This window comes from Oxyura jamaicensis, chromosome 2 (genome assembly GCF_011077185.1).
Source record: "Oxyura jamaicensis isolate SHBP4307 breed ruddy duck chromosome 2, BPBGC_Ojam_1.0, whole genome shotgun sequence".
Classification (NCBI taxonomy): Eukaryota; Metazoa; Chordata; class Aves; order Anseriformes; family Anatidae; genus Oxyura; species Oxyura jamaicensis.
In genome coordinates this window covers 90,219,393-90,231,999 of record NC_048894.1, presented here as the reverse complement: position 1 = coordinate 90,231,999, position 12,607 = coordinate 90,219,393, and the positions used below count along the sequence as shown (strand labels likewise).

The 12,607-nt window shown below is 43.8% G+C and overlaps 1 protein-coding gene across 5 annotated transcripts in view; it reads left to right on the top strand.

Annotated features, from left to right (window-relative positions):
• Positions 1-12,607, top strand: part of TMEM245 (transmembrane protein 245) — a 90,544-nt gene that overhangs the window by 53,989 nt on the left and 23,948 nt on the right. Inside the window, exon 16 of one of the 5 annotated variants that reach the window (XM_035319708.1) lies at positions 4,039-4,609. The exons of the other annotated variants lie outside the window; for them this stretch is intronic. Coding sequence (XP_035175599.1) covers positions 4,039-4,135 — 97 coding nt within the window. The 3' untranslated portion in view covers positions 4,136-4,609. Of the gene's footprint in view, positions 1-4,038; positions 4,610-12,607 lie in introns of those variants that run through there. 5 annotated transcript variants of the gene reach the window in all.

The following is a 12,607-nucleotide window of genomic DNA, read 5'->3' as shown; positions in this document are numbered from 1 at the left end:
GAAAATCTCAGGATCTTCAAGAGCCTAGCATTGATGATTTCACCCCCCTTGATTGTTAAGACTAATTTGATTGGATTTACCAAAAAAAAAAAAAAAGTCTATGCTGTAGTAAATGCTAGTATTTTACAAAGCAAACTGATCACCCATCACATTCCAAACCCATCAGTGAGCACTGTGTCTGCAGCTATAATGGCATTAACAGCTAGTGCAGCTCGGTAGGAGCTGATTCATAGAGTAAAGCTGTTGAAGCAGAGGACCTGACATCTGCGCTGTACGCATTTCGGAGTTAGTTACTTTGAGCTATTTTTAGTCTAATCTTGGGGACTGAGTACACATTTGCGACTTGAATGTTTTAGATATGCACCTGGAGTGCATTTTCTGGTTCAGTTTCATCGGAGAGAAATCTAGTTCATGGTCTCCAAAGACTTCTCCACTGCATGGACCAGATTAAACCAATTAGAAAATCTGAGGAGCGTTCTCCTTATCCTAGTTGAGATGCTACTGTACCACACCTCTGCAGTGCGTCCACAGTGTTTCATGCTTAGTTACCCTTCTTCTGTTTCATCTCCAAATTGCTGCGTATTATTGAAGGAAGATTTTTTGTGTTTGTGTTTTTAAGCATGCTTCACTGAGACTTGACAAGAAAGCAATTTTGGGGTTGGTACAGTAATATATTTTACTGATCAGAGATGAATGAAGCTGTCAGTTTTCACTTATTAGCACTGTGAAACACTAACATGATGGCAACATAATAAATGGATTTAAATAATGTATTTAAGTCATAGCTCCATTTTTCAAAAAGTTGATGGACTACACAAAGTCAGCAGTCTCCATTTGAGATCTGTCTAGCTGCTGTCTCTTACAGTGCCACACACATATAAAAAGCATGAATAGAGCTTAAGTAGGTGATATTTTAAGCTACTTTCCAAACTCATTGCCAGATGTTAGCCATTGTTCTTATATGTACCTTACAAGTGAGTGTTGTTTTCTTTTACTGGAATTAAGCTGCATCTGGGTACATTGTGGCAATGAGCAGGTTATATCATGTTCTGTTATATCATGTTCTGAGCAGGTTATATTCATGCTCTGTAAGATCTTGACCAACTACCATGCTGCTACAGATGTTTGAAACGAAGGGGCAATTCAGGTAGAAGGAAAAAAAATCAGAATTCTGCCAAAAAGTTAATAGCTCTTCTCTTGAGAGACTGCTGTTAAGGTCTCATTGATTATGTGGTTAATATATCAGTTCTGTCTCTTCTGAAAGGTGTTGACAGATCTATAAACTGAAACTTCATAGATCACTTCACAAATTGTTCTTTTTACTTTAGCCCTTGGTAGATGAGAACAGTATCAAAAATAGAAAATGGCTTCTCTGGGCATGGGTAATCTACAAAGGGGATTGTATTAGAGGGAGTTAAATTATGGGTTTGTGACACAGGTGACCTGAGATACTCATCGGAGTTTAGAATGGTGGAAAGAAAGAAAATAATATTAGAGAAGCAGCAGGATGAAGAGCAGGAAAGGGCTAGTGTACATCAGTAACTAATAACACGATGTGAAAAAGATAGTGTCTGGAGAATGTGGGATGTGGAGCTCCTAGTCATAGTCATAGATTTTATTAAAAATAAATTGAGGAGGAGCTTAGTCTATGTGTTCATTAAGGTAGACTGAATCAGTCTTTCATATTTATTTGTTTGGAGTAGTCTCTGTTTGGTACCTTATTTGAATTCTGTAATTCTGAGATTTTCAACAGTTTGTCTCTTGCTTAGTTGTACCAAAGGATTTTTCATAATTTTTCTAGATGAGCTTGTATCCTACTCCACACCTAATGTCATCTTCAGTATGTAAATGAAGAGTATAATTAACAATTTTCCCTGTGTTTATGCATGCAGAAGTTAGAATCATGAAATGGTTTGGGTTGGAAGGGACCTTAAAGATCATCAGGTTCCAACCCCACTGACATGTGCAGGGACACCTCCCACCAGACCAGGTTGCCCACAGCCCCGTCCAGCCTGGCCTGGAACACCTCCAGGGATGGGGCATCCACAGCTTCTCTGGGCAGCCTGTGCCAGTGCCTCACCACCCACATAGAAAAGAATTTATTGCAAATACCTAATCTGAACCTATCCTCCTCCTGGTTTAAAACTGTAACCATGTCCTTGTAAAAAGTCTGTCCCCAGCTTTCCTGTAGGCTTCACCTTTAAGTACTAGAAGGCCACTATAAGGTCTCCTTGGAGCCTTCTCTTCTCCAGGCTGAGCAACCCCAACTCCTCAGCTTGTCTCCATAGGAGAGGTGCTCCAGCCCTCCATGATCATGTTTATGGCCCTCCCTTCAACCTGCTCTAACATGTCCATGCCCTTCTTATGTTGGGGGTGCCAGAGCTGAATACAGTAGTCCAGGTGGGGCCTCATAAGGGTGGAGTAAAGGGGGGAGATTCATCTCCCTTGACCTGCTGGCCACACTTCTTTTGATGCAGCCCCAGATGCAGTTGGCTTTCTGGTCTACAAACAGAAATTGCCAGCTCCTCCATCAGTACCCCCAGGTCCTTCTTTGCAGGGCAGATTTGTTTTATGAATTATTTGTATTACAATTTAACAAATCATGAAACTTCTGTAGTTGCTTTCATCATTAGACTTCAACAGCATTACACAAACGTGCATTTGGTCTCAAAATACTCATGCAATCCAGTTGACCAAAAGTTTAGGCAGATCAGGTTATAAATCTTGAAAGTCACCAGCTGTGCTCCAGCTCCCATCACTCTCCAGCAGGACATAGCAGAGTGCATTTTAGTAGTCCAGTCTTGAGAGCAGGGATACTCGTGGCAAGCCATGTAGTTATGTCTCTGCTTGTGCATCAAATGACATTAAAATGCTCTTACTCAGTGTTTTAAGTCACTTTCACTGCTAATTATTTGAAACATGTTAGTGAGAAACACCAGGAAACATGGAGGCAGTCAGGAAAGTGTGTTGCTTTGTGTCCTTTGCTGTATATCTGCAAGGAGAAGATCAAAAGGTAAAAAAGAGGGTAGTCTGCAAATGCTTTCTGTAGCTTGAGGTGTCACTAAACTTGGACGTGTTACCTGGCAAGCACCTGATCAAAGACCCTTTTCCATTGCAATTTCTCTATTCAGAGCTGTGTTGTGATTTTTTTTATTTTTTTTTTACCATTCTAAGCACCTGTAGATTTCATAAATATTTTCCTAACTCACCTGGGGTCACACTGGTTGGCCAGAGTAGTGTTTGGGTAAGAAAAGCTTTGCTGCCTATTTTGAGCCAAGTAATGAATCTGACTGTTCATGTCACAGTGCCTCAGATCATAAATTCCCACTTGAGTAGTGGGAGAAAAAGAGATGTAGCTTTTTCAAGAGTTTTTTTTCTTTTTAAGAGTTTTTCAAGAGTTTTGAAGCTGAAGGGAATCCATGAGGTGAAATGCTTTCCCTTCCTCTGATAGGAAATCTGTTTATTCAAGACAGAAGGGAGGCAAAATGCCAGCAACACACATCAGGTGAGGGGGGACCAGCCGAGGTCTAATATGAGAGGTTGTTGGGCCGTCTGAGTGGGAGGGGGGAGAGCAGTGAATATAATTCATGCTGTCTGTAGCAAGGCCAATGATACAGTTTCCAGCAGCATCCATTTGGGTGAGGTATGGACAGAGGGGCTCTGCAAGGTGGGACAATCACCTCGTGATCAGCAGGACAAAGCTCCATCTGCTCCATCATGGGGCTAGTGGTAGGGCCAATGCAAATGGTTGCCTGAAGCAAAGGTCTGAATGGTGGTGGCCACGTTGTGCGTGGCTGTGAGCCTGCCCTCCAGTGTGGGGGAGGCTGGGCAGCTGCAGTTCAAAGAACCACAGAAGCATGGTGTTTCAGAGAGGCTCTTGCAGGTCTCCAGTCCAGGCTCCTGCTGAAAGCAGCCGCAGTCAGATCAGGTTGCCTTGTTCAGTTTGGTTACCCTCAAGGATGGGAGACTTCACAGCCTATCTGGGCACCTGTTCTGTGCAGAGCACCCTCATAGTGATAGTTTTTTCCTTTTATTTAGCTGGATCTCTCCGTACGCCATGCAAGCATGGGCCTGGTGTTGCTCGTCCTTCCACCACAGAACACCTTTGAGAAGACTAAGGCTTCACTGCCAGTAGGCAGCCGTAGGCAGCAGTCAGGTCCACCCCGAGCAAGCCTCACTTCCTTCATGCTGACCAAAGGAGTTCCCTCAGCCCACCCCTGTCTGCTGTGTGCCCCAGCCCCTCGCCATCTGGATGGCCCTGTGCCGGGCTCACACCACACTCATCGGTATCTGTCTTCTACTGCAGAGACCAGAAGACTATGCAGGAGTCCAGATGCAGTCAAAGTGCCAAATAAGAGAGGACAGCGTTTTTACTGTTTTATTTCTGTACTGTTTATAGCCCAGTCTTGGGAAGAACTAATGAAGGATTGTAAATGGACCTTAACAGTGCACTCCAGCACTTCTTGGCAGACCTGAAACACAGAATGTTAGGGATTGGAAGGGACCTTGAAACATCATCTCGTCCAGTCCCTCTGCTGGAGCAGGAACACCTAAAGCATGTCACACAGGAAGGCGTCTAGGCAGGTTTTGAATGTCTCCGGAGAAGAGACTCCACAACCCCCCCGGGCAACCTGTTCCAGTGCTTTGTCACCCTCACCATATAAAAGTTTCCCCTCGTGTTTGAGCAGAACCTCTTATGTTTCATCTTGCACCCATTGCCCCTTGTCCTATCATTGGATGTCACTGAGAAGAGCCTGGCTCCGTCCTCCTGACGCTCACCCTTTACATATTTATAAACATTAATAGGGTCACCCCTCAGTCCCATCTTCTCTAAGCTAAAGAGACCACCAGCTCCCTCAGCCTTTCCTCGTAAGGGAGATGCTCCACTCCCTTAATCCTCCTCATGGCTCTGCACTGGACTCTCTCAAGCAGTTCCCTGTCGTTCTTGAACTGAGGGGCCCAGAAATGGATGCAATATTCTAGATGTGGTCTCACCAGGGCAGACTAGAGGGGGAGGAGAACCTCTCTCCACCTACTAAGCACACCCATTCTGATACACCCCAGGATGCCATTGGCCTTCTCGGCCACAAGGGCACCCTGCTGGCTCATGGTCATGCTGCTGTACACCAGGACCCCTAGATCCCTTTCCCTTACGCCACTCTCCAGCAGGGCGGTCCCCAGCTTATACTGGTGTCTGGGGTTGTTCTTTGCCCAGATGCTGAAGTCTTCTGCTTCTCCAAAGGAACAGCTAACTGTTTTGATTGATCTGCTGCTGTTCTTTCTGCACCACCACGGAAGGTCTGGCTTCATCTTTAAGCACCCGTTGGGTAGCCTTCTTGTCCTCAGGCTGAGAGACCCCCCACACGAGCCCCACAGTGACCCTCTAAGGGATGACTACTTTTGTTGCCACTGTGCCACAGCCTGAAGAAAGCCAGCTTCTCTCTTGCTCTCTTCCTTGGGCCTCTGTGCAGGAGAGATGCTAACTCTTCATGAGGGGCAGGGATGGGAAAGAAGGGCTCACACAACCCAGGCCAGCCAACAAAGGAATTGATTACTGGGAGGTCTCGCACACAAGCCTGCAAGATGTCTGTGGATGGCCTCTCCCATTTACATTTGGGCACAGAGGTTGTACTGTGGGTATGGAGCTCCTTGGGTGCTCCTGCAATGCCATTGATGTGACCACACAGCAGGGAGGCCCTGGTCAGCTGTCTTGCAGGTGGATCTACCTCCATGGCCTCTATACCATCAGTCACAGTACTGAACATTGCACTTATGCCACAGGTGCTGTTTCTCCTCCACTTCCTCTTCATGGGATATGTATTCCTCCTCTTTGGTTGTGGGAAAAAGTTGTCTTCTGTCCCGTGCAAAGGTGGGCAGCTGCTGCTCCAGGTGCTCATCCATCCAACCGTGCTATTGCCAGAGGGCCTGGAAACTCAGTGAGTGGTGGGCCCAGGTGCATTTGTAGGGCCCAGAACAAAAGGTGGGGCAGATGGCACCATGACATCAGGAAGCCCCTGTGATGCTGGGACATGCATAGCCACGTGTGGCTGTGTTGGGAGTTAGGTTCTGTGGCCTGAAAGATGCCTTTGTGGGGAAAGAGGAGGAGGGTCTCCTTTCCTTGGGATTATTCCCCCATGCCATTTTGCTTGTGAGAGCTGTCCCTCGGGACCTCCACCTCCCCTCCTATTCTCTGGGCTCCAGGCCCCTGCTCGCCCCATGCCCTGGGTTCCCTCAACATGATGGTGGCATGAGTGTTTCCAGAGGGTCAGGGGTCCTCCATCACCCCCCCACCCCTGTCAGCAGCACGGCTCCCTAAAAATGCTGCAGCCCCTGTGCTGCACAAGAGCTGGCAGGGAGCGAAGCACCCAGAGTCCTGCAGGTGGAAGGGGAGAGGCACAGACAGCCTGCACGAGGTCTCCCAGTGGTCGATCAAAGCATTGCTGATGGTCAAGTGCTGTGAGAGCCCTTACGTGCTGTCTGCTACCCCAGCCCCTAGAGCGTGAAGAGGTGCCCTGAGTCCTGAGGGAGATGTGGAAGAGGGCCTGGCCTCCTGTGCTGGGGAGTCTGCTGGAAGGCCACTGCGGTCCTCAGGGCCTGGAGGGGTGTGAGGGGAAAGGGGCGGTCTGAGGTGCACCCTTGCTCTTTTCTCAAGTGGTTTTTATGGCTACTTCCTCATTCAGAGGAAGGGCTCTCCTGTCACAAATAGCTCCTGAATGGGAGCCTGTGATGGTTTTACCGTGCTAGGCAGCTGAACACCACAACCACTCTCTCACTCCCCCTCCTCAGATGAAGAGGGGAAGGAGTAAAGGAAAGACCAACTCACGGGTTGAGATAAGGGTAATTTAATTAAAGAGAAAAAATATTAAGGAAATACTATTAATTAAACAATTCAACTAAAGGGAAAAAAGGGAAAGGGGAAAAAGGAGGGGAAAAGGGAATAACAAAACAAAACAAGTAAAGGCTATGTGGAAGTGCAGAGGAAAGAAATTACTCTCCACTTCCCACAAATGAGCGATACTTGACCACGTCCTTGAAGCAGGGCCTCAACGCACGTAGCCGGTGTTCGGGAGGAGGACAGACGTTTTCGCAACGAGAGCCCACCCCTCCCCTCTTCTTCCTTTTTCCACCTTTTATTGCGGAGTGTGACATCAGATGGTATGGAATATCCCTTTGGTTGGGTTAGGTCAGCTGCCCTGGTGATGTTTCTTTCTCACTTTTTTGCCCACCCCCTAGGAGGGTTAGAGAGAGTCCTGGTGCTGTGCCAGCACTGCTCAGCAGCAGACACAACACTGGTGTGATACCACTGCTGTTCTAGCTACAAGTGCAGAGTGCAGCACTGTATGGGCTGCTGCAGGGAAAGTTAACATCCCAGCCAGACCCAGTACAGAGCCTTCAGGCAGATTCCCAGGGAGAAGCTCTTGCCCGTCTTTGGGGCATGCAGAGGAGAGGGAGGGATATAAGAACTGCCTTTACTCTTCTCTCTGTATCCGCTCAGGGTGGAGCTTCCCAACCTGGGTGTGTAATTCAGTCTTTCCAGGCTTCTTCTGGGACAAGGAGGCAAAGACAAACATGAGGAATGGGCTGCTTCTGTTTCGGTCTTTTCCTCTAATACATATGTGGTCTGGTTTTGTGATCTGGACATTGCCTTTGCCCCAGATGTTTGCCTTTGAGGGAGTTGTCCTAGTGCTTACAGACAAGTCCAGTCAGATGCCAGGGCATCTGTTGTAAGGGATTGACAGTTTGAACTGTAGAACAAACGGGGTTTTGCAAACTGTTCTTAAATCTGTCTTTCCCATTAGAATAACTTAGATTATTAAACTGTTCTTGTATCTTTTCAGGATAAGCACCTCTGTATGCTTTGTTGCCATATACTGCCTTTGTTCCTCTTGATAGGTTGCTTCTTGGGGATGGCAAATTGTAACCTGCAAGGAAAGGGAGGGTCAATATTTGTGTGATGATTCCATAAAAAACATGGCAAAAAGCCTGGGATGAATAATGCTACCAAAACCGCACATGACTGTAGGGTTTTTTGACTGATGTGTGAAGTACTCACGCTATTCCAAATAAAGCAATCCATTCAAAATACCAAATTCAGCGTTGCAGTTCCATATGCCATCACCTACAAATCAAGAGGGAAATAGAAATTTAAGAAAATGGTAATACTTCTGAACGCTATTAGTCCCTCAATAGCGAAATACTTCTGTCCTCTAAGTGGCTTGGTCTTTCATGCCCAGATATTTGACCTGTTTCTCTCTCTCTTTTTTTTTTTTTTTTAAACTTGGAAATAATCTCAGGCCTTTCTCACTTTAGTTTTCTTGGTGTGACCACACTTTGTTACTACTACTACTACTTCTTGACAAATGCTCCCTTTGCCTTTCCTGCTATTCTTTCCGCTTTTTTTTCTCCCCTGTATATCCTCATTACTTGACCCAGTAGGTACGAGCACAAAAATGTAATGAATTATGAAAGTAGTATTGGACCTTCATCGTGCACAAGAGTCTCCCTTGACTGAGTGTCGTTTAGTTGTCCATGAATGTCTGTGTGATTTTCGTTGGAAATAATACTGAAACAAACATGGGAAGCAGTGGGATAGGGAGGGGACTGGCAGGTATGGCAAAAGGGTTATGCCGGAGTAAGCTGAGCTGTACAACTTCTTTTGGCAGCACTTGCAGTCAGGGTTAGGAAGATGATTTACTTTTGAAATCGGACAACCTGTAAGACCAGTTTATTGGATTTAAATTTTTTTAGTTCTCAAAAGCAGTCACTGAAGTGTTTTGAGGGCAAGAGGAAATCGTTATCTGCAAGTACCAGCTGGTGAGATTTACTCTTGACTCAAAAGCTTCTGTAAAATCGTTAGTTTGTCAGTCACCTACACCCCTGTGTAAGTAGGAAACTCATGTCGTTCAGACTTTACCCCTTAAATAAGGAGGTGGTGCTTTTGTCTGGATTTTTTTTTCCCTGAATGGATGAAGCAGTAATTCTCCACAGGTCTCCTAAGTAGTAGCATGCACACCTTTGCCTGAACCATCTTCCTTTCCCTGAGCAGCATGTCGTTCTCCTCCTGAATGCACCATACCCTTCTTCCCTGAAGCTCCCATTCTGCTTGCTCTGGTGGAGATATTGCACATTACTAAGTTGCATGTTGTCACGGCCTCAGTGCAATTTAGTGTGTGCGATACTTTCACATGAGTGCATGCACACGGGTATGGCTGTGGCTTAAAGTTACTGCAGCTTTCAATTTTGGTGGGGCCTGATTATGTTGTGAAATGGTCTTAAACCCAGATCTGTATTTTGAGTGACGTCTTGAAATGTTTGTTAGTAGAAGTTTGGTTTGTAATGCCAGGAAGATGAGTACTGTTTGTTTTCAATTTGAGAAGAGTTATCATTATTGGCTTCATTTTCTTCATTAGTCACATACGCTTCAAATTTGATCAGATTTTTCATTGGCTATATAAATGGTTCTTAAAATATTGGGAAAGATTTTAGTCCCAAAGTAATCATGTCCCTAACTGAAATTTGGCAGAAAGAGAGATTTGATGTGAAGAGAACCTAAAGTACCTGGATGGCTGAAATAGGTTCTTAATGTTTTTTAAGTTTCTATTTATTAACATTTAAAGAGATCTGAAATGAGCTATAACGAGGAAAAAAAAATAAATCTTAGCTCTTTTAAGTATCTGGTTTGTTTGCTGTGTCTTCCAGGCAGTAATGATGGAGAAAATGAAATGGTGATACAATTCCCACAGAAAACAATAATCTTCCAGCATGTTAAGCTAATGCTTAGAAAAGCCAAAATGTGTGATCTTGTTTGTTTTACTGCAACATTAATAATGTCTTTCAGAGTAATTTTTCAAAGCCACTGATTATGTTTTGACTGAATTCTTGCATGGTTGTGTGTGTTCTTTAGTAACAGGAGTATCTCTTGCGGAAATACGCTTTGTCACAAGAATACATTTAACAGGAACTTAACTAAAACGTTAAAACTCCACTTATGGTGTATGTTAAGAGATGGGAATAGAACTAAAAATGATTCTGTCTTAAATAGTTTCCTAACCTAAAATAGGGAATAACATATATTTAAAAATTTAATGGAGGAAAGGCTATAGTCTACAAATCCAGAAGAGCTGCTGTACTGTGCCAGTATGTTTGCAGAACCAGACTGACAGTAATTGTAACCTGATGATCCCAGTGGGATAGATAATGAACGGTGTATGTCTGATGAGAGTTTAGTAGTAGCAGCCACGATTCACCCATATCACAATTTTAGATAATCTTAAACACTGTCCTGTATGAAAAAACAAAAACAAACAAACAAAAAAACATTTGTATTCAGCTGTATTTCCTTTTATATCCAAAATACTTGTTCTTACTAAATGCAGTTGTCTGTATGTTGTTCTACATACACATGATTTTAAAGTTACTCAACAAATCAGACAAAGGAAGAATGACATTCAGGGAAAAAAATAATTCGTTTGTTCATGCTTAATTGTTACTCTTTTTTTTTCCCAAATATGTCTGAAACTGTGAAAAATTATTGCACACATACTTTGGGTCAAGCATATCACAAAGTCTGTAGGAATTTTGCAGTTTACTATGCCTAATACCCAAGATTATTTAACTGCATAATCTGATGCTTGGCAAAAGCAGTTCTCAAAACTGAGCAGACTGGTGTAGTGTATTTTCAAACACGTTCACTAGCCATTGCAGGACTTCCTTGTTTTGTATCAGGCAGTGTCACCTTTTTGACATTTGTTTCTTTAATTCTCCAGATGGCATATTCTGTATGCCCCAGATGTATTTATTTTAGTGTACTTGGTAATTTCTGATTCTGTGACTGTTTTCAGTCCAGTTCATGTATGAAGGTATCTGGAAACAGATGGGAGTGGGTTAGGGTGTGTGTGTGCATTTAAACACATGCACACTTGTGTGCAATCTTTAAGAACCATGTAACTGCACAGCATCTTAGACACTAGTCCTTGAATTATGTATTGTACCAAGTAATCATACTTTAATTCTGCATTCTTGCGTATACACTGCTTTTTTTACAACATTAAAAAAAGAAACAGAAATTCCAACATGGAAATAATTTTTCTTTTTTTTTTTTTTTCCTAGGAATAAAGTGATACTATGAGAATTCTATTTTTTTAGTATAACCTTGTAAGTTTCCATACTTGCATATTTCATAATTCTTTATCTTCATATTTAAGGCTGTGGTATATGTTATTATAACCTTGAATTGATTTTTGCTATTTAAAATAACAGATGTATTATAATGTGAGAGGACAGCATGAGGACTGGTGTAAAACTCCAGCATTTCCTGACATTTGAAAGATTTAGCATTATAGCTCTAGCTTTTTGCTTTATTGTCATTTTAGATTGAACTATTAAGTCAATCCACTACTTACTCTCTGCATAAGCAATCAAATTGGTGCTTGTGATTCATAAATTTATAATAGTAATAATCTGAACAGACGGGAAGTATCTTAATATAAAACTGGAATGGATCTTGAGCTTTATTGAGTACAGCTAGCTGTTGCTTTCATTCATGAAATTTTTGAAGCAAAAAGGGGTTTCTAAAACATAAATCCTTTCAAGTTGTGTGGTGTTCAATGCACAGTGCCAGTGAATACTGGCTGTTAAGGAAGGCTTGGGTAAAGCTAAAGGAATCCTGCACAGGTAAACATGAAATTAACAAAGGTCACAGGAAATGAGAAAGTACATGAAAAAAGATGAAGTTTTAGCTAAATCAAGAAAACAGAAGGTTTATAAAGTCTTGCAGATAGAAATAAGCTGAAAAGAAAGGGAGAGAAGAAAGTTTAATTGATTTTCTTCAAGCTCCCCCAGATGCCACTAAACCAAAATTCCTGTGCACCCAGGACCAGAAAGCACTCAGAGAGGCTGAGGGATGGTGAGGGGTGTCAGAGGAGTACACAGCAATAACAAGGTTGCTGCGAGCTGTTGCGGTGGTGGGAGGTGGGAGGTAAGGTCAACTGCTGCTTTCTCCTTTGCTGTGAAGACAATTGGAGGAAGTCATGCTGTAAAGCCATCCTTGAGTGAGAGCCAGGACATAGAGATGTGGAAGTCAGGCACCAGAAAGAGTAGGTCTGTTGTGCTTTAACCCCAGCAGGCATTTCAGCACCACCTTGCTCCATCCCCAGCATCAGGACTCAGGACGGGAGAGAGAATTGGAAAGGTAAAAGTGTGAGAACTCAAGGGTTCAGATAAAGGACAGCTCCCAAGGTAGGGCAAAAGATGCTTACACAAGCAAAGGTATTCAGAAAGTCCATTCACTACTTCCCAGCGGCAGGCAGGCGTTCACCAACTTCCAGGAACCCAGGGCACATCATGTATGACTCTGAACATCACCCTCTTCCTCCTTCTTTCCCCCATATTTATTTTTCAGTACAATACTGTATGGTCTGGAATATGCCTTGGCCAGTCTGGGTCACCTGTTGGGGTTTGTCCCCTCCCAGCTCCTGCTGCACCCCCAGCCTCCTCGCTGGCAGGGCAGAACAAGAAGCCAAAAAGCCCTCGGCTCTGGGTATGCATTGGTGGTGGTTTTCTTGTTTCCTTGTTTATTGCCCCGTTGTGGGAAGAGCTCCTCATGAAG